Source organism: Dromaius novaehollandiae, chromosome 4, assembly GCF_036370855.1.
Source record: "Dromaius novaehollandiae isolate bDroNov1 chromosome 4, bDroNov1.hap1, whole genome shotgun sequence".
Classification (NCBI taxonomy): Eukaryota; Metazoa; Chordata; class Aves; order Casuariiformes; family Dromaiidae; genus Dromaius; species Dromaius novaehollandiae.
Window position 1 is genome coordinate 62,997,609 of NC_088101.1, and position 20,691 is coordinate 63,018,299.

The 20,691-nt window shown below is 36.7% G+C and overlaps 2 protein-coding genes across 6 annotated transcripts in view; one reads left to right on the forward strand and one right to left on the reverse strand.

Annotated features, from left to right (window-relative positions):
- Positions 1 to 5,507, forward strand: part of RFC1 (replication factor C subunit 1) — a 44,138-nt gene extending 38,631 nt beyond the window's left edge. For all 3 annotated transcript variants that reach the window (XM_026093719.2, XM_026093720.2, XM_026093721.2), the window contains 8 exons: positions 321 to 416; positions 573 to 671; positions 1,130 to 1,284; positions 1,399 to 1,516; positions 2,382 to 2,527; positions 2,803 to 3,016; positions 4,168 to 4,359; positions 4,979 to 5,507. In XM_026093719.2, coding sequence (XP_025949504.1) covers positions 321 to 416; positions 573 to 671; positions 1,130 to 1,284; positions 1,399 to 1,516; positions 2,382 to 2,527; positions 2,803 to 3,016; positions 4,168 to 4,359; positions 4,979 to 5,074 — 1,116 coding nt within the window. In that variant the 3' untranslated portion in view covers positions 5,075 to 5,507. The remainder of the gene's footprint in view (positions 1 to 320; positions 417 to 572; positions 672 to 1,129; positions 1,285 to 1,398; positions 1,517 to 2,381; positions 2,528 to 2,802; positions 3,017 to 4,167; positions 4,360 to 4,978) is intronic.
- A 485-nt stretch (positions 5,508 to 5,992) lies between these two features.
- Positions 5,993 to 20,691, reverse strand: part of WDR19 (WD repeat domain 19) — a 46,796-nt gene continuing 32,097 nt past the window's right edge. For 2 of the 3 annotated variants that reach the window (XM_064511275.1, XM_026093716.2), the window contains 11 exons: positions 19,874 to 19,986; positions 18,884 to 18,952; positions 17,414 to 17,491; positions 14,353 to 14,449; positions 11,979 to 12,103; positions 11,190 to 11,271; positions 10,168 to 10,318; positions 9,560 to 9,683; positions 8,027 to 8,103; positions 7,034 to 7,150; positions 5,993 to 6,169 (listed from right to left, as the gene is read on the reverse strand). In XM_064511275.1, the coding sequence (XP_064367345.1) occupies positions 7,039 to 7,150; positions 8,027 to 8,103; positions 9,560 to 9,683; positions 10,168 to 10,318; positions 11,190 to 11,271; positions 11,979 to 12,103; positions 14,353 to 14,449; positions 17,414 to 17,491; positions 18,884 to 18,952; positions 19,874 to 19,986 (1,028 nt within the window). In that variant the 3' untranslated portion in view covers positions 5,993 to 6,169; positions 7,034 to 7,038. Of the gene's footprint in view, positions 6,170 to 7,033; positions 7,151 to 8,026; positions 8,117 to 9,559; positions 9,684 to 10,167; positions 10,319 to 11,189; positions 11,272 to 11,978; positions 12,104 to 14,352; positions 14,450 to 17,413; positions 17,492 to 18,883; positions 18,953 to 19,873; positions 19,987 to 20,691 lie in introns of those variants that run through there. The other variant, XR_010389086.1, reaches the window with a different exon arrangement.

The window sequence follows — 20,691 nt, forward strand, 5'->3', positions numbered from 1 at the left end:
CAGCACTTAAAACTTAGTTTAACTGCCTTAGTGAATAACTGCTCTTCAGAATGGGTTGTCTGAGTTGTCTTGAGTCTTCTGGATTTAGATGCTTATCTTAAATATATCCAAGCACTTGTTTTAAGTGATCTTGCTGTTTATATTCATCCCTTGTCATGGGTATATATATGTTTATGAAAGGCTGTTAAATTACTTAAAAAATAGGAAAAAAACCCCACAGTAACATTATCTGATAGATGTCTGCTAACCTTTTCTGTAGAGGAGGAATTCATACAAATTCTTTAGTGACACTTTCTTAAAATATTGTGTGTATATTACAGGGTGCCATGATGTCTATTGCATTTAAAGAAGGCTTAAAAATCCCACCACCTGCTATGCATGAGATAATCTTGGCAGCAAATCAGGACATCAGACAGGTTAGTGCCTATTCAGTATGTCCTGTGCAAGTCATTGACTTCAATGCAGTGTTTGAGCAGTATGAGATGCTATTTTGTTATACAGATCAGGCTTTTTTTCTGAATTCCTTCCTTTAAATGTACTTAAGCTACCAAATTGTCCATTTTGTTCTCTAGATTTTGCATAATCTTAATATGTGGTGTGCAAAAGATAAATCATTGACTTATGATGAGGCCAAAACAGATGCCAACAAAGCCAAAAAGGATATCAAACTGGTAAGTATAATATATTGGACTGGTTTTATGGCCATATTCTGATATAAGATGATGCTTATAAAGCCTGATGACTAATTAAAAATAAAGCCCTGATAGCCTAATTGCAAGGAGCTAACTGATATTTTGAGCATGTGTCAAACTCGCTATGTAATAAATCCAAGACTGATCATCTGTCTTGATGTACTGGTCTTTTAATGTAAGCTGCAATTATGAAGCTTATACTTCTCATCCTGAGTTCTCTCTCTAGCAGATAGTTCTCTTAATTCATCTTGAAAGTAAGATTCCATTCTCAAAACTGGCAAAAAATAGGAAGGTAATACTGAGCGTTTAACTTGTACTGATGAGTCTGGATACTGTTAGATACCATCAGCATAGTAGCTTTGTTGGTAATGTGTTATGTCTTTTATTGTCTGTGTTGACTTGCAACCCGCTTACTTCTTGAACTGTCATTTACTTAGGGCCCTTTTGATGTAGTCCGGAAGGTTTTTGCTGCTGGAGAGGAGGCTTCTCATATGTCTCTTATAGACAAATCAGATCTTTTCTTCCATGACTATTCCCTAGCACCTCTCTTTGTCCAAGAGAACTATATACATGTGAAACCAGCTGCTGCTGGGTGAGTTATTCCACACCCTAAGTTGACAGAACCTTTCATGCAGGGGAGTTTAATTAGAGTACAACATATCTGGATGTTTCTGCATGGTGATATTGTCAACTTCCTTTTTTCTAGAGGGAATCTGAAAAAGCACTTAGTGCTATTGAGTAGAGCAGCTGATAGTATATGTGATGGTGATCTAGTGGACAGACAGATTCGTAGCAAGCAAAACTGGAATCTTCTTCCAGTACAGGTGAGCACTTAACATTCATTTTGTGGGCTTTATGGGTGCCCAGTATACAAGGCTGATCCCTGGAAATTGTTGTCTTAATATAATTTTATGACCTGTATAGTTGATACTCCATATAGTATTCTTGTGTTCTGCTGGGGAGTAGTGCAGTTTCCCATACTCGTGTGGTTGAACCCATGCTGTGTATCATGAAATGAAGTCTTCTGAAGCTTCGGAAAGCTTGAACCTTCTTGGGTTATAGGAACACATGGTGCAAACAATTCAGACATGCAGGTAAAAGCCTACTTGAAGTTTTATTTGTGTGCATTGTATCCCAACCTCTCACCAGGCCAGTATTTCTCCCAAAGCACTGAGAACTGAACCTTCTTCATTTTACTTCTCTTTTGATGAGTCCTGTGAAAGTTTCCGTGATTATGCTTAAAGGATTATGACTGGCATCAGACAATGTACGGTAGAATAATTTAAGTTGGAAGGGACCTCTGGGGATCATCTAGTCTAACCCCCTGCTTAATGCAGGTCCAAGTAGATCAGGTTGCTTAGGATCTTATGAATGTTTTAGTAATTGTGTTCTTTTGAAATATCTTCTTTACTATATCCATCTGTTGGAGATTACTGTTGGAGATTGGCTTTTAAAACCCGGATCACTTCATCTTGTGTGCCATCCTATTTATTATCATGTTCTAATATCTGTGAAGCTGTAACCTCCAAGGGGTAGAACAGAAACAAGCAGCCAAGAAAGAGTTCTCTTAAAGCCAGCTCAGCGTGCAAAACATTAGCTGCCCACTTTCATTGGAACAAGTTCGTTACTATGTCATGGTGTCAATTTGACTAATTCATTGTGAACTGAGTTTGGCATGTGTGTTTTCAGGCTATTTATTCAAGTGTTCTGCCTGGGGAGCTGATGAGAGGTTACATGTCCCAGTTTCCTGTCTTTCCCAGCTGGCTGGGGAAATTTTCATCCACAGGCAAACATGATCGCATCATTCAAGAACTGGCAATGCACATGAGTCTCAGGTAATACTGACATATCTCTTCTTTTTTAAAAAAAGAAAAACCTACAGCTTCAAAATTTAGGGATGTTTTCCCCCCATCTATTCAGTTTTGGGTTCTGTATACCTTGCATCAGATTATCCCTAATTCAAGCATAACCCAGGAGGAATGATACAATAGAGCTTGCAGTTTTTAAGGCAGCTGGTTAACCATTTGCTGAGGGCCTGCCTACAGGCTGCCTGTGTTTGGAAATGCGTCTTTGTGATACAGATTTACTTACTTCTTTCAATTTCATAAAGAACCCAGACATGCAAGAGGACAGTAAATATGGAGTACTTATCATATTTGCGGGATGCACTTGTTCAGTCCTTGAAAGACTTTGGAACAGATGGTGTACAAGATGCTGTAGCATTCATGGACTCTTACTGCTTGGTGAAAGATGATGTTGAAAATATAATGGAGATAAGCACCTGGGGAGGCAAACCTAGTCCTTTCTCTAAGCTGGATCCTAAGGTAAAATTTACCTGTGTGTGTGTGTGTTCTTTTTTTTTTGTTGTTGTTGTTGTTTTAAATTTTAAATATTTTAAAAAATCCTAGAATGATAGCCATAGCATGTATGTGCTGCTGAAAGGATGAAGCTGGCTGAGTCACTTTATTAACTGTAATGTAATGACAGGCATGGAATGCATTGCGGCTCAGTTGTCAAACATGCAGTAGCCCCAAGACAACGGCTGGCTCAGGGGGTGCATCCTAAAAGAGTAAGATTATGCTTCATTCAGCATTCTTCCACCTGTTGTTCTGGTGAAAAGATCACTGGTAGCCAGCTGTGTTTGGGGAACAGCTAGAAGTATAATGCAGAGGGGATGAGGAAGGGAAGGATCATGCAGACTCCTGACAATAAGCTATCTCAGCTTCTTGCACAGCGCTGCTTTTCTTACCATTGTGCAAAGGAGGAAGGATGTGCAACAACCCCATCCATTACAGCACGGACATCCTGATTTACAGGCTGGCTTGGAACCTACATCCTCTGCATTCTAGCCAACAGCCTGAACTACCAGACCCGGGGGGCTTATGTGGTGGTCTCAGTGTCCATTTGGGGCTAGTTTTAGTGGTTAGGACCCTCATCTGGGATGAGGTGAGCTTAAACTCAAGTCCCTGTTACAAACTAGATGGGTTGCAAATGTTAACCAAGGTCTCCCACATCAGAGGATAGTGTTTAGGGAAAGGGAAGAAATGTGCTCTGCTGATACCATCTGATGGTGGTGTGGGTTTACACAGTCTGAATATGCTGCTCCAGTGTGACATGCTGTTCAGTGCTGCTCTGGGTCGTTTTGCTGCAAGTGACTTAGATTAGGTGGCAGCAGAACAATAGCACTGAAATTATTGGGGGCCTAAATGAGAAGCATCTAAAGATGCATACTCCTTGAGTAGTTGTGTGGATTATGTGGGACTTGAGCCTTCACTATACAGCTTGTGTGTGCATTTTGTGCATTCCGTATGCATATGCTTTGTGTGCATTTTTTCTAGGTGGTACCCTCTTACAAAATGTTTGGTTACAGCTTTCCAAGTGAAAGATGATGTGGAATTGCTAGACATGAGTTGGTTAGCTAACAAAGTATAGAGTCCTCATCTGATGCTCATAGTAACTCCTTCCACCCTAACAGGTCAAAGCGGCTTTTACACGGGCCTACAACAAAGAGGCACATCTGACTCCATATTCACTGCATTCTGTCAAGACATCAAAAAGGCAGTCAGGATCCATGTTGACTTCAGAACTGAGTGAAGACCTGAATGTGGAAGAGATCCAATCTGATGAGGATGAGCAAGATACTGTTGAAAGTGATGCAATGATTAAGGTGACTTAGTCTCATATAGTAGTGCAACACTGGGGAAACTGTCTCTTCTTAGTTACCTTTCCTGGCACTTTTAACATCTGAATTAAAAATCAACCAAAAAACCCAGCATAGTAGGTTTTGAATGCATTACATCTCTCACAAACTCTTGACTGATAGAACAGTTCTGTAGTGTGATGCACCACTGTAGTGCATTAAACTCATGAATAGCCAAATACAAAATTTAGCAGGGTTCTAGGCATCAGTGGGGACAGTGCCATTGATTAGGAGCAGCTACAGACCTTTTGCATTTGGTTATCATAGACAGCAGTTCCAGTTACAGTCTTTCTCTCTGTCTCTAGCTTGGGGAACTATGGGTCAGCCATTAACATTGTATAGTGTAGAGTATATCATCTCCATGGAATTTAAAATCTTGATACCTAAAAGGGGGAGAAGGGAGAGATGGCCTATACTCATTCTTGCTTGTTCAAGGTCCATGCTGTTTGTTACAGCACTCTGTAACACTGATCACTCGGATCACTCTGAAATAACTTTTTTACACTGATTGCATTTTGGCTTCTGCTTTTGTCAGGTTACAGTTGCATTTTAAACTATCCATTTTGTCCATCTGTTCTGTTTGTAGCAAAAAAAAGTAAAGTCTTCTAGGCTGCTGAAAACAGAGAAAAATGAAGAAACAACAAAAAAAGAAGGGAAAAGAAAAGAGAAAACAAGACGTTAAACAAAATAACCTTGCTATGGATGCAGCTTTGCTTATCTAACTTTTCGCAGGAGCCTGAAACAGATCCAGTAATGTGGCTGGGAAGGTAGAACCAGTGCGTTGAAAATGCACCTCTTATAGAGGTGATGAGTTTATTCTCACACTATGCAGTGCTGTAATTACTCTTAACTTGCTACAAAGTTACATGCTATAACTACTCTTGTAAAACAAGCACCCAGGTGTGTGAACATGACAATGTGACAGTTACCTGGCATTATACTAAGTCTTCATAGGACTTCTAACTTTTTTAAAATAAATTCTCTGCTATTATGTGGTGAAATCTTGTAAATAGTACATGATGCAAAAAATCTGAGTTGCATGTTTGTACAATATAGAAATTAAGCAGTGTATAAAATTACAATAAAATAAGTTTCACGTAAGTTTAAAAAAAAAACCAACACTTTGGTTGAGTTTGTGGAGCTCTTGCTCTCTTGCACTCACTCGTGCACTCTTTCCTTCTGAGGTTCTGGCTTTCCTGCATGTGTTGGGTCGTGGTTATAGTCCTTTCTCACAACTTCCACTTTGTTCAGTTAAAGACATGGAAAAGCAGTGATGCCTTAGTTCCAAAATATGAGGAGCCAATGCTATGAGCTATATTTTTAATCTTATAAGTATTCCCTTCTGGCTTTAAGAAATGTTTAATAGAGATTAGTCATAAAAGCTCAAAGCTGGTGTTGAATAAACAAATACTAGGTTTCCTGGCTAGTTTAATATGTTGTTGTCCATATGTGTAACTTGTGGACAGTTTAGACTAAAGTACCTAACTTCATTCCTTCTAACTTTATAAATATCACTGTAACTTGGCTGAACAGAAGAACACAGAATGCTCCTTGGTTTGCTTCTGCATATGAAACATAAGTTTTGCTTAGTTGGAAGAAATTATCAATCAGTTTTTTTACTACAATAAAGTACAAAATTTGTCAAAAGTTAAGTATTTACAGATTATCACAAAATAGAAGTGACATGGTCATTATTAAATCTTACTGGAAAAAACACCTGTAATGCAGTAACAGAGCCTTCCTCAATGCTACTGATCACCAGACAGCACATGCAGTTCTGAAAATAAACAGAAACAGTTATTCATATCTTAAAATAAAGACTGATAGTAAATTAACATCTCCTCTTGGGGGGAGGAAAAAGGTGTTTCTGGTGTATGCAGTTTCATAAGACTGATGTACAGCATGCATCTGGCCATTACTTTCTGCTTTACAGTTAAGTTTTCACATAAGGTGTTTACTCCACTAAAACAGCATTTAAATGTCAAAATGAGGAACTTTGTTACTTGTTTGCAGTTACCACTCAACAGAACTGATGTTGGATCAAAAAGTACAGAATATTGGTCTTGGCTTGAAATGAGTATTTCAAAGAATAATATGTTGTTGTTATTCTGTGATAGATTTTAGATGTTCAATATGTTACAAATTCATTGTGCTCTATTATGAAAACCTCACAGTCTAAGATCATGTAACCTGCATTTCAAATGTGCTCCTTCCAGTTAGCCATATCTCTCTCTTTCTACACTGAAAAGGCTTTGGTACTGCTGAGCTCTTCAGACTGCTCCTTGTGCTGTTCTAAGCACAGCCAGCATTCAGGAAGCTTAAGTCATTCCAAAACAGAGTATGTTGCAGAATACAGATGTTTAACACTGTTCTAGAGGTAAACCAGTTCAAAATCTCCTGTCCAAGTGACTTAACCATGATGTTACTTGAAGTAGCAAAAACTAAGGGACTATTTTATGCCTGAGGGCACAGAGTTGATATATTTGGCCTCAGTTGTAAAGATAAACTGAGAGATAGATCTAGGCAGTAATTTGATTTCTTAAGCACTGAGCTTCCTGTATTGGGGAAAACTTCTGTTCAGAGTCTTTTTTCAAATATCTTCTAGAATGATCCCTGTGAAGTAAGAAGCTGTAGCACATACCTGAATTATTGGTCCACTTCTGGTTTGAGGTATTGTGTGCAATCATTTATTTTCTTAAGGTGAACAATGTTAATTCTTTCAGAACACATTGGACATATGTTTTCACTCTGTAACATGCTGTCGTAAAAGAAGTGTGATTAGTTAAATTATAATTTAACACTTTCGAACAGACATTTGGGCCTGATGCAGAAAGCATGGAGCAAAGCTCTGACCTATACAATGTAAGACATCTAGAGTAGAGTGACAGGTGGTCCTAGCTAGATGTTTGAAGGGGAATACTACTTGATATGTAACGGACAACTAGTTCGATGCTGCCACAGCATGTCAAACTTGTGAAAGTATGTTGTGTGTGTCTCTCTCTCTCTCTCTCTCTCTCTCTTTTTGGAGATGAGGTCTATTTATTTCTTTTCAAATATTTGAGAACTAACAACAGGAAGGCTGCTGCTGTTTGCATAGAGGTGAGGAAAAATTGGCAAGTAAAATGTATATAGAGTAGCTTGGCCTATAACATGAATTTTTGGAGGTTCATGATTGGCAGGAGCAGTTCCTGATCTGAACAGAACTATCCCATCCCATTGTCATGTGGATAACAATCGGGGACAAGCGACTATTGCTTTTGTAGTGTGTACCCAAGTACTGAGTACTATATGTATGCTATGTAGGTTTTCTTGGTTTGTTTTCCCCACCCCTTTCAGTGTCTGGTCTTGCAAGAAGCAGCTGGGAACTTAAACAAACCCACTGTCCATTAGTATGGTTTCTGTTGTTGGAGCGTTGCATCTATGGCTGAATTCTCTCTTTATAATACTTTCTGATCCACTTCAAAGCATTACTCTGAGATTATGTGAGATGAAACTACCAAGTGCGAGTTAAGATTTCTTTTTTCTCTACATGGAGGCTATATTGCATGTTTTTTAGTACCAAATGAAACCAAGTCTGCTGCTGAAGTATGCTCATACATACTCTGCAGCAGGGAAAAAAAAAATCCCAACTTACGTTTTGAATTCTGAATAAAGGGCAGGAAAGTCACAGTGTGGGCAGACTGTCCAGTCATCTCGTACCATATGCCGACCCTGGAGACAAAAGCTGCAAGTGATTAAATGGAATGTACTGTCTTAGTACACTGGTAATCTAGTTTTATATCTATTTCTTTGAAAAAAGTGTCAGCAAGAAAGATCTTGAAGAATTAAAAAAAAGCAGTATTACTGTAGTTTGGCTACTGTGTGAACTCTGATTAGAAACGGAGCTCTAGATGAGATGCAGTCTTTTCATTATAATTTACGTTTAAAAAAATTCTAATAGTGTGTCAAGTTACCATTTTAAAAATTATTTTAGTTTTGCAGTTCTATAATGATACCTACAGATCTATATCCAGATCTTACTGGTATTTTTGGTGTTGCATGTGACAATTCTCAAAAAAAAAAAATGTTCCCTCAGCCATGCCATCTGAGGCCATGAGGTTGCATTCTACTCTGTCAGAACCCTTGATCACAGTCTGTGAGTGTAGCAGCTGTCTTGATAGTAGTCTCTTTAAACAGAGATGATTCCTTCTTTTTGATATGGTTACTGTGTCAACCGGGGTGTAACAGAAGTGAGAATGATTTGCTCTTGATACAAATTATTTTGTATGTACCTTTTCAACACTAACAGCAGAGCCTTGAATTGAATTTAGAGATTTATGTTGTAATAAGATATGCTGCAGTAGACTGACACTGACATTGGTAAGATAAAAGTAAAGTTGCTGCAGGCCTAATGATGTTACAAATGCATATGATGTAAGTGAACTATAACCAAGGGAGAACCTAAATATAAGCTGAAACATAGATGAGGATGTACATTACAGTTGGCCTATAAAGTTACATATTTAGAAGCCTTGGTTATTTTCCTTAAGATAATACTTGTAAAATACATTGGTCATCTGTTAAACCAGTGGAGTAAGAAGAAATTGCTTGTAAGATCTTTATTAAAACTAAAGAATCTGTCTTACAAAAAAGAAATTAACTTCGACTGTTGCTTTCCCTTTAAGTAAATGCTTGATTTTTCTTTAATACTAGCATGACAAATCAGTTGATTCTAGCAAAAGTAAGATCTCCCTCACATAGATGAAGAAACTGAGACTTCCCTCTCCCATGTTACAGCCCTGAGCACTGGGGAACTGGAACAAAGGATGTGGTTCGGAAGGTACCAGCAGCTCTTTCCCCTCCTTGTGTTCTCCCAAACACACCAGCTGCACTGAGCTTCAGCTGCAGCTGGACTCACCTGTATGTCTAACATGAGGGAAGTCAGCCAGAGCCACTTAGTGAATTTACTGTCAAACTTAAGTCCCTGCAGCTTGTAGGTGGCAGCTGAGGCCACAGATTGTTCCTTTTGTGAATGTTAAAATAAAGACGAGAATGGTTTTAACTGATTTGTAACAGCTTGAAAAACTTGAGTCTACTAGCAAACTGATGTTCAGATGAACTTATATTTTAGAAGGAAAAAAGGCTTTGTGTTCATTCTCAGGCTGCAGCAGACACCCAATATACTCACCGTTGCAATACAATATGGGAGATTGTTTTTACAGCCAGGACACAAGAGTTCACACTCTGGGAGCAGGAATGTACAATATGGACAGGATGTTGTTGGCTCTTCCACCTCTGATGTGTCTGGACGCCTAGAAGTAAAATATAAATATGAGTAAAAGCTCAAAGAAACCCTTTGAACTTAACTAAATACTTGCTAAATATCTTTATTCATTTGCATGGTTTCCAGTTAATATTTCCTGTAACTATCACTCATACTTCAGCTTAATTATATCAGGTTAGAACTAGGTCATTTTTCATTTAATTTGAAGCAATGCAAACATTTTAAAGTTGTAACAGATCATAATGCTTTAAAATCTTTAACATTCCTGGTCTTACATTCATATAAAATGTATGGCTATGTGCACCTGTATTTAGGATAAATCATATCCAAGGGAACAGAAAAACCTTTAATCTTCAGCAGAGGAGGGAAATTATTCCTAGACCTCCAAAGGAGAGACAGTGAAATAACATGAAAATAGGTTAAAGCCAGTAGGTTTTATGAGCAAAACTAACATTACTAATAAAGCCATATATTGTGTACATTTGTAAATATAAGCAACTAACACCACTGACCTGACCATTGCTTCAATTTTCTTTTTATATTTAAGATCTATTTTGTTACGATACTCAGGTCTCATCAACATAGCAGCAAAACTGAAGGCTGAGTTTTTCAGTCCTGCTCTATGACACTCTATTACTGCTGAAGTCAAGATTGGGACAATGTCTGTAATAGAATAAAACAACAGAAAATAATTATTTACCAATATCAATGTTGAAAGCCTTTGAGCAAATAGAACAGAAAAGTTTTTGATGAAAAACAAGTGTGTTGTTTTTCTTCCTTGTGGTACAGAGTTACGCAAGTTTGTGCAATTCCTGTAACCATACTCAAGGAAATAAGGGATTCATCTGTCACAGCCTTGTATTTCTGAGGCTCAGCATATTAGAAGGAATATTTTGGTTATACTGATTTCTCCCAAATCTGGCCTGCATCTTTTAAAGTCTGCATTCTAATGACATAGCTGAGTGAATATTGGCTCTAAAAAAAAAAGATGCAACAGAAACTGATCAGGGTTTAACAGGAAACCCCCCCCCCCCAAAAAAAAAAAAAAAACCACCATGGAGACTGGGCTGCGTACATGCAGGTGGAGAGAGAGGGAGAGAGATGCCCTGTTAGTACTGCTGTCATATGTGACAAGACTCTGCATATAGCAGTCTCAGAGAAACTTTACCATTAATAAATAAAGTTTCATGAACCAAAAAGGGGACACTTCTTTTAAAAGAAGACAAATAACAGTTTTGTGATAAGGTCACAAAACCAACCAGTTCATTACATAAGATCCTGAGACTTGTGCATGGTTCAAGCAACTCAGTGCTGCAGTTATGGTGGCTGAGGACAGTTGTAAGTGCTGGTGAGGCACTACCCTGGAGGCCATGTATCAGAGACCTATCCTGTAAGCATGCCAGAGTACACACTGTATTTACACTTTGTTCTGTATCTAGCATGATCACAGGAGGATGTACCTGTTTGTTTAATGCAATGATTAATGAATTATCCTGCAGAGCTCAGCAAGCTCTTCTATGCTGCCAGCACTTACGTGATGGGAACTTGCTGATATTGTTGGCTACACGTATAAGCATACGTGCTCCCTTCATGTGATCGCCACGTTTCACATGCGCCTGGAACACAGTAAATAATATATCAAATTAACTGCAGTCTTTAAAGAATAATTTATGCAGCCTGCTCCTGGCTGGCCTCCTTCTTGCAGATGGAGACCCACAGCCTTTTTATGAAACTGAGCAGAGGTGTATCATATGTGGAAGAAAGGGCCAGTGTTACTAGTGGAGGCAGGTCTTCCCCCAAGCAGTCTATCGGGCCTGCAGCCCGCTCTTGCGTCACTGCTGGGAGATAGGGAAGCCAGAAGCAAGCTGTAGGCTGAACGTATATCCTGAAGGGACACATATTAACGACTAGAAACAGTTTGGGCACCCTTGCTTAATTTCATTTACAGAAAAGCAATGATCTGCTTCTTAAAGTTAATGCATAATAGCACTGGTAGCATAATATTTTTGTAAGTATGACTGCAAAAGAAATAAAGGTAGCCATACGTAGGCTTTAATTATTCAGTATTTATAAAAGAATATGCTAACCAAAGAGGCAAAAATAACCAAAACATGTGGACTGTTCTCCTGAAGAATATTGTTAGCACAGGCTTGGATTCTGTAATACAACTGGTATGTCAACAGAATTTATGTATATATGCAACATCATCCATATATATATATATATATATATATATACATACACACACACACACACATACACATACACTTAAATAAATCACACTCTGCAACATTTATTTAAATTAAGTTTCTGAATTCATTACCTTCACCAAAATATAGCTGTGTAGAATCATAAGGTTTGTAGCCATCTCAGAAGGAATTTTAATCTTCTGGGTCTTTAATTCTGAATACATACTGAAAAGAACATCATGTGCATTTCGGTAGTTTCCTTAAAAATAAATAACACTGAATAGTAAATTCAATTTTTCATAACAATTTATTTATTCAATGTCTAATGGCATATAAGGAAATTGAACAAGAAGTTATGTTGAGTCTTAGCACAAAACCTTTGCATGCCAATTTTTTTAGAAAGTTACAAGCAGTTGCTTGTCACAGTATCCTAAACAATGCTAGTCAGGGGGTTAAACAAGAAAAATATTTATACCTGGAGCTGTCTAAACAGTAGAATGTTAGAAGAACAGCAAAATGTGTATGTGGATGATGATCTATATATACATATATATATATATATATATAAAATGTTGTACCCTGCTTTAAAATGGTGCATCCAATACATTACTTCCACAATAAAGATACTTTTAGAGCACTGTTTGATACATTTCTTTGTTTCCAGAAACAACATATTTCATCATTTGTTCCTCAAAGTCAGATATTCAAAAGCCATTGTTTAAATTTTAATTTAACATACTTTTACTTTATAATTTGCTTTGACAATTCCTCCCCTCCACAAACAAACAAATGCAAAACCTTTCAGTGAGGTAGTTAAGACTATTAATTCACTGGATTATACTGCTTCAAGGTTACTATCAAAAATGGTCCAGAAACCCCAGGATTTCATTAAATTATCCATGTAGCTGAATTTGTCCCCAAAGCAATGAGTGTTTAGTATGATCAGTCTACTGTAACATAGTGTCTTCTTTTTGTTTGTGTTTTTTTGCACTATTAAGAGATCAGGATGAAGAAGTCATACTCTGCAGTTGGAGGCATTTAGAAGAAATTTCAGAGTATAGTTATTTCAGCACACGTTTTTTTTTTTCTCTCTATCTTTATAAAGCAACTTGCTATATGGTGTTACATACTACAACTGAATCTACCTGCTGTAATTATGTGAGACAACTACTTATTACTCCAGAATTAGTTGCTGGAAAACAACTGACATCATTGATTTTTCATGTTGTATGACTGACTCACAGTATGATATCTTCAGTCTTAAAATCAGATGACTATTATATAAAATCAGCTTAAAGAAGAAAAAAATGCATATAAAATGATATTAAAAAAAAAAAGAAAATACCAAACAGTATAGACTTAAAATGATTCTTACTGATTTTTAAGCAAAGAATAAACTATATTGGTGAAAGCTTCAAAACCAAACTGACTGAAAGCTCCTGAAGGAAGAAGGGAGAATCTAAAACTGTCCCTGCATGGGAAATAGTTACTGTTTACCAGTCACCAGTTATTGGTGATTTTCCTGAGAAAAATATAGTTCTTATTCTTACAGTGTTGCAGAACACATCTGTACTATGAGGAAATACGAAAAACAACATGCATACTGTATTTCAGATGTATGTTTTCAGATTCAAAGACGCTAATGAATAATTAAACACTTGAAACTTTACATTTCCTGCTTAAATAATTAGCACAAATGCATTATTCATTGCTACGATGAGTTAGGAGATCTTGCTTATCAAGGGTTTAAGAGATTACCCTCCCCCCTTAGCCCACTGCCAAGGAGCAGTCAATAAATGTTAATTTGCCAGGACATGACTGTCCTTCTGTTCCCCAGGCTGTTATTTTTCCTTTATAGCTATTTTTCTCAATTTATTTGAAATGAAAAGAAAACAGTGTTATGGTAGGACTGTTGCTGTGGCTACAGAGGAGAGCAGCTAATGATGTTGGTAGCTATTTTGCTTCCAGCCCCAACCCTTCTTAATCCTTTTTTTCTCTAACATCAGCTACCTATTAAGGGGGAAAACAAGGCTTGGAAAAGTCTGATCATTCAAAAGAAATCTCCTGTGCACATCTCTCACTGAAAAATATCAAGAATTTTATATATGCAAGGACTAAAGCATCAGTATCTGACTTGGAAACCACATTTCGTAGTAACTGCACTTAAGATGCAGCTCTGTTATACAGAAAAGTAAAGTTGTAGGCAGTCTCCATCAATATGTTTACTTAGATGCAATATAAAAAAAATGCAGGTATTTTCCACAATTTTCTTTTATATACAGCTATAACGATCCCTACCTTTTTGCAAAGGCCACTTCAAATTCAAAATTAAACAAATATAATTAAAAGCTTTGTACTTACAAAGCAGGGTTTTTCTAAGGCTGACACAAGCTTTTTCTGAGTATAAATCTATATAAATAACAGTATCCAAAGCACTGAAAGGATGCAGTGTGAGATATATATATCAGATATATATATATACATATATATCAGAAAAAACAGACTTACCTGAGCACTGCTCCTCCCTGGCAATTATTATAGCAGTTCTGGCAGCTTCTCTGTATTGCTTTAGTGCCATGTATAAGCGGAACAGATACTTTGCATCCTTAATTGAATAATACAAAAGTAATTATTAATAAGAATACAGAAATATGTATTTTGTTACTGACTTCTCCATCCCAACATCACTTTCTCCACAGAAAGTGGACAAGCTAGCATGTTTATGAAAAGCTCTTCGTATCAGCATGCTTGAGCTATGCTCAGTCCCCCTACAAGTTTCATCCACTAGGACACAATCAGACGAGTACCCACTTTGAACTGTGGTAGACACGCAGTTAGTTGCTAAGCCCTGTTAAGATGGATGCACAGAGCAACAGACTGTTAGGTACTCCGGGAGTTTTATTGGCAGAAACTTTAATAGCTTCAGACCTGTAGGCATCTATGGTGTTAGAAAAGAATCAAGGGACTCCTCTTCGAGAAATCTTGCTACAGATGCTTAAATCCTGTTTGGATCTAGATGAAGACATTGCTTAGCATGAATAAGAATGACAAAACCTGGCTGCTAAAGAGCATATGGCACCAGGCCAAGATGGTAAACATCCGAAACAGCCAAAGGAATTTAAAATGAAAGAATCAAGTAGGTAACAAAAAGATAGATAAAAAATCTATAATTTGCTATACTATATACTGTTGATGATATACTACAGGATTGAAGAAAGGTAAATGTAGCACAGGGTTTATCTAAGAATTGGCAATCCAACAGCTTAATTTATCATCAAGAAAAATAGTGAAATAATTTAAAACAAAACTTTAAAATCAAGATGGCAGTATTGTAGAAGAAAAAAAGAGAACTGGATTTTCATGAGAATTTTGAATGCCCTCAAAAGGGAGCTAAACAGTGACATTACTGAAAATGTGACTAAAATATAAAATACAAGATAACAGATTCTTTATATCACAAACAAGGTTAAGTAGAAAAAAATCCAGGCCAGGGCCATTGTTTCATATCTTTAGTAGTGATTTGTAAAAGGGAATCAATAAAAAGAAAAGCCTGTACATGGCAATCTTTTAGCTGGTTAATCAAGACCAAATTAGTCCGATGTATTTTATATATTGATGTGGTTCTGACTTAACTATAGATAAATTAAAAAAATAGATACTGGCAGCTTTATAGACTCATTCTGCAACAAGGCTGCATTCCTTCCCCATCAAGGCTGCTTCTCCCTGTTCTCCTCTCCAGGAGGAAGGAGGATTGTGTCTCAGGACAGACCAGTGGTCTGAAATGGTATTTGCCGTGACTTTAACTGTATTGTACCTAAATTGCACATTTAAATGACTTATGTGGTAGCTGTATGTGGAAACAATTACAACAATAGAAGGCATTTAAGAAGAATATGAGTCTTCTGTTTTAATTTCATATTCTAAACTTTAAGTTAGCCATTTTAAGAGCAATAAATATAGAAAGGATTTTTCAACTGACAACACATTTCCTAGAGCCTTTGGAAAATTTTATTATTGTAATCTAACTGATCTTAATTTTAGATAGCAATCACTTTGGTTTTGTTTTTTAAAACACTTGTACTTAAAAAAAGCACACACACAAAACAGCAGAACCTTGCTAGATAACACTCCCTGAAAAATGAAAAAGAAGGAACAGACATAACATAAATTAAGAAAACTGTATAACAGTTTTTGTGTGTTAACTTCAACAAATACAGTATTCTGTATAATAACACATTTAATAAATAGTTTATTATTAGACAGACAATAGTGTAGCAAAACTTTGCTAATTATAACAATTTTGATAAGATGGTACATCATTAAAATCCCATATAATTGTTTGCTGAAAAAGGTTAGAACAACCAGGCTGCTGGTTTGAACAATCAGTGCTGAAAGGATTAGCAAGTTTCTGCTGCATGCCTACTTTAAGTTCACTCTTACTTTCAGCTTTATAAAAATACCAGCACATAAAAGCTGCTATTTTCTAAAAACAACCCTATTTGCATTATAATTTCAAAACCACTGGTTCCAGAGCATAGTGAAGATAAAATTGAGTTGATTTGTAAGTAGATTTTTAAACAAACAAGTATGATTTGATGAAGTAAAATCACGTTACTCACTGAGAGAGACTATGGTAGATGATTGGATTAAAGCATTCAGAAGAACAAGAGAGAGCTTTTAAACACGGACAAGGAAGCTCTACATTCAAGTGCAAAACAATGTTAAATATAGCAATTATGGTATTCACACAATTGTTGAATGTTATCTAAAATCTTTAGAACCACTTCAACTAAAGGAGTTCATATTGTAGGTCTCTTCCCTTTTCCAGGCCTATATACTTCTTTTGGCAATTGGATGGCTAGGCTGCAGCTCATAGAAAACTGACATAAAAGACAGGATGCTACAAGTTGTTCCAACTTTCATCATAAATATGAATTTACTTCTCCTTACATAGATGCTTTCCTAGTAATAGATCTTTCATCTAACAACTCTAACAGCTTCATTGTCTTCTGATCTCCTGCAGTTTGCTTCATTATTTTTCCTTTTAATTCTATTGTCATTCAAATTTCAAATTACAGATAAGTAATAAGAGGTAAATAATAAAAAGATACTACATACATAAAAGTTTTAAAAAACATTTATAAAAGAAAGGTTGGCTTGGCAACCAAGTGTCTAATGTTGTATCTAAAAGTCCAGAATATTAAATTCTTAACCTCTAAGCACTACAGAGAAATGAAACAGCCAGAATTTTTAATCTCACAACAGAATCATAAGCCACAACCATAATATTAAGGGTCAAATAACCTTACTGTGCCAAGATCATGTTACCTCCCTTGTTACCAAACCTTACTCCTCTCAACAGAGCAGAACTTATTATTCCAGACATATCATTTTGTACATAATTGTATTTACTGTCACTTCATGGATGGAGTGATCATATAAGCCTTATTCCTTAATGAAACCAAGCTAAAAAGCAATCTGTGTCCACTAAAAATTTTATGATAAAAGAAACTCAAAAGATCTTGTAGTACAAAAAAATGGCACAGCAGCAGTGACAAAAATACAATACCTTGGGCATGCCATCACTCTCTCCCATAAGGAAATCTATCAGCTGATTTGTTAGGGCTTCATCTTTTGCCTGTCCCACCTATTAAATAAAGACAGAAGAAAATATCATGATATGAAAGAGAGAGGTCATAAGAAGGCTTTTTATAAAACCTCTTAAATTAGATATATTTAAAACACGCATTTATTAATTTTGTATGCTCAAATCAGATGACTACTTGGTTCATCAGATTTGACAAGAAGCACAAGTTTATTTTCTAATGCATTTCGTCAGGGGATTATAACTAAGTAAGTCTTTATCAGCATGAACTGTTTCACTTCAGCATTAGCAAGGCCTCTGAGCCTAGGCACCATGAGCTGAAGCCCGCCATCACAAAGGTGTGTCTATCAAGCCAACAATCTGTGTCTCAGAGGAATATTCAGTGCTGGTCATTGCAGTAGAGCCAAAGTTGAAGAGACAGTCTGACAAATATGACTGAGATGTTGAGATTCTGGGAGGATCCACAGATATGGTTCATTTGCAGCAATAGCCTTTGGGCTTCTTCTTAGCTGTTGGTTTATTCATCTGGGCTTACCCATTTGGCTCCAGAGGAAAGCATTAGATGCCTCAAACACCTCAGTCTTACAGGCCTTGCCAATACCCTTCTGAGATGGAAGGCCTCAAGAGTGGCTATGCTAGCTCTAGGTAGAGTCAGGCCTACTGTTTAAGAGTTTGGAAAAAAAAATTAGTGATCCCTAGTAAGAATTTCATTGCTGCCGGTTCTTCAAGGCAACAGAGGCAGTCAGCATGGCTTGGATGACAGACAGTGAAAGTCACAGTGGATGCTTAGATGGAAACTGCCAATGGGCCTTGTTAAATAGGTTTCCAGCACACGTTGTCTAGAAAGGAATCTCAAAAAACAGACTAGATTCACACGTGCTGAGGTGCAGCATGGGCTGGGGAGGCCTGATGACTCCAGAACTTTGGAGGTCATGGGCAACTAAACTAAAGACTAAACAAAGATTGCTTTATCTCCAACTTTTTTTTTTTAGGGATGGAAAAACGATTGTAATAGATATAAATCAAAAGGGGTTAGTAACGCTGATGCTGCAGCTGGTCTTCTATCTGATAGCAGAAGCTGCTAGAGAGAGAGACAGAGAATGGAAGTGTACTGACCTCTCTTACCACAGCATGCAGCAGCAGGACTGAAAAATCATGAATGGATATTGGTAAATAATGAAATTCCGAATTCAAGCATCTGACATGCAACCATGAAAGTTTGAATGGATTCATAAACCCTCCTCTGAAGACATTTTTTCCTCTGGCACCAGTTATTTTAGGGGTTTTATATTTAGCTAACACCTTTACTGATATAGTTATCTTTCTGTTTGCAATCTGTCCAAACACTCTCACTGACACTAGGACAATGCCACAACACACAACGTAGATTTCTTGAGAAGACGAAGAATTTTTTTGTTTATCAAAGTTTCTTACTGTTTCAATTGCCATTTCTATAGCCAAGTTATCTTCTGTGCTTGGACTTTTCAGAAAGTGCTTTAATGCCTAAAATGAAATAGAAGGTGAGTTAAAACTGAGACAAAAGAAATTAACTTTTTCCTAATTTTTACTAGATTATTCCTCTCTGCCTTTTGATAGAAAAGTAGCACCATGGAGGCTTATCATGACTGCCTTTTGACAGAAAAGTAGCACCATGGATGCTTACCATGACTGTACTTTATGGCCATAAGGATAATCACTTATGCTATATAGGTAGCAGCTGCTCTTACAGAAACTGCTGCAAGAAAGAACAGAACGTTCCTTGCCAAATCCTGGCATATATTTTCGTATAACTGTGAAAGATGTTCAGAGCAATATAGTGTGCAGAAATTTATTAATGTGGCATTGGAACCCCCTGAGGCCCCACTGAAGGAGTGGTCACCTGTGATAGCTGTAATTTGCAAAAATCGGAAATGTTTTTTTAAGCATATGCTCAGTATGAAGAAGTTGAACATTTAGTTAAGCATCAGCTGACAAACTTGTAACGAACCAAGAAGAATTGTGTCAATTTACATACTTGCTTTTATAAAAATAAACTTTAACTTAAAGTATGCTACAGTATTTAATAAATGCAAAATAATTCAGCAATGGAGCACTGGTCAAGCAAATAAACTCTAATTAAATTCTACTTCTATTTTCATATAATTAATAGAGATTGATAGAGAACAGTATGTCTCTGATCCACTTAGAGGCTCTGCTGCTATGAAAAATAGTTATGTGCCTTACTGTCTATTTCATAGACTCCAACGTGTATAATTATAAATATAAACAGTTTACTTAGTTTTGTTGCACTTTTTTTTACATCAGCATGTTATCAGTGAAGGCAGGCAGAAAGTCTCCTGTGAATTTTTCTGATTTTGAAGTTCTATATTTTGAACAGTTTTAATGAACTTTTAAATACCATTGTTTTATTCTTTAAGTACTAACCCGTGCATATTGGCCACACAGCAAGAAAAATTTTCCTGCTTGAAAATGTTTCTTTTCTCCTTCAAAATATAGTGCAATGCTCTGATAATCTTCATTAGTAGTATTCTCAGAACCTGCAACAAATACATAACCAAGGATAGCATAGTATTCTTATAAAGTAAGATAAAATGCCTTACCGAAGGAAGAAATTCCATATTCTACTATTTCTTTTCTTGTCACTTGTCAATACTTTATTGACATTCAAAGAGAACCAAAGCCAGCTAGACTGAAATTACCTCATAAAACTTTTTTTCCCTGTTTAATCAAATACTGAATGTCAAACATTAAAAGCTAATAATGCGGTGAAATATTTGTTTGCACAGGTTTTACACTGTAATGGGATTTCTGTTTTTTGTTTAATAGACATGATAAAATGGCATAACTATGACCTGACCAATGAATGATTGCTTAATTCATAATTCATTATGTCTTGGCAACAGTAAACCAGTACAAAGGAATTCTGCAGATAATTATCAGATTATCGTCTGAATTCTTTTCACAGTTTCAGAATACGTTTGCATTGCACAGCGTATGACTATCAGGAGCAATCTAACTCTGTTAGCATGAAATGCTATTTAATCTTCTAATGAAGACTCCATTTTATTGTATGCATCTAAAACAAAGACAGTCACTACTCCAAAGATAAAGCCTAGCCTCCCCCCTCCCCCAAATAATTACAGTTTAAGTATATATCATGCTATTTTGGATAGGAGAGAAGGAGGAATGCATAGGGAAACAATAGAACAATACTGGCCACAAGCAGCTATAATTGTACACCA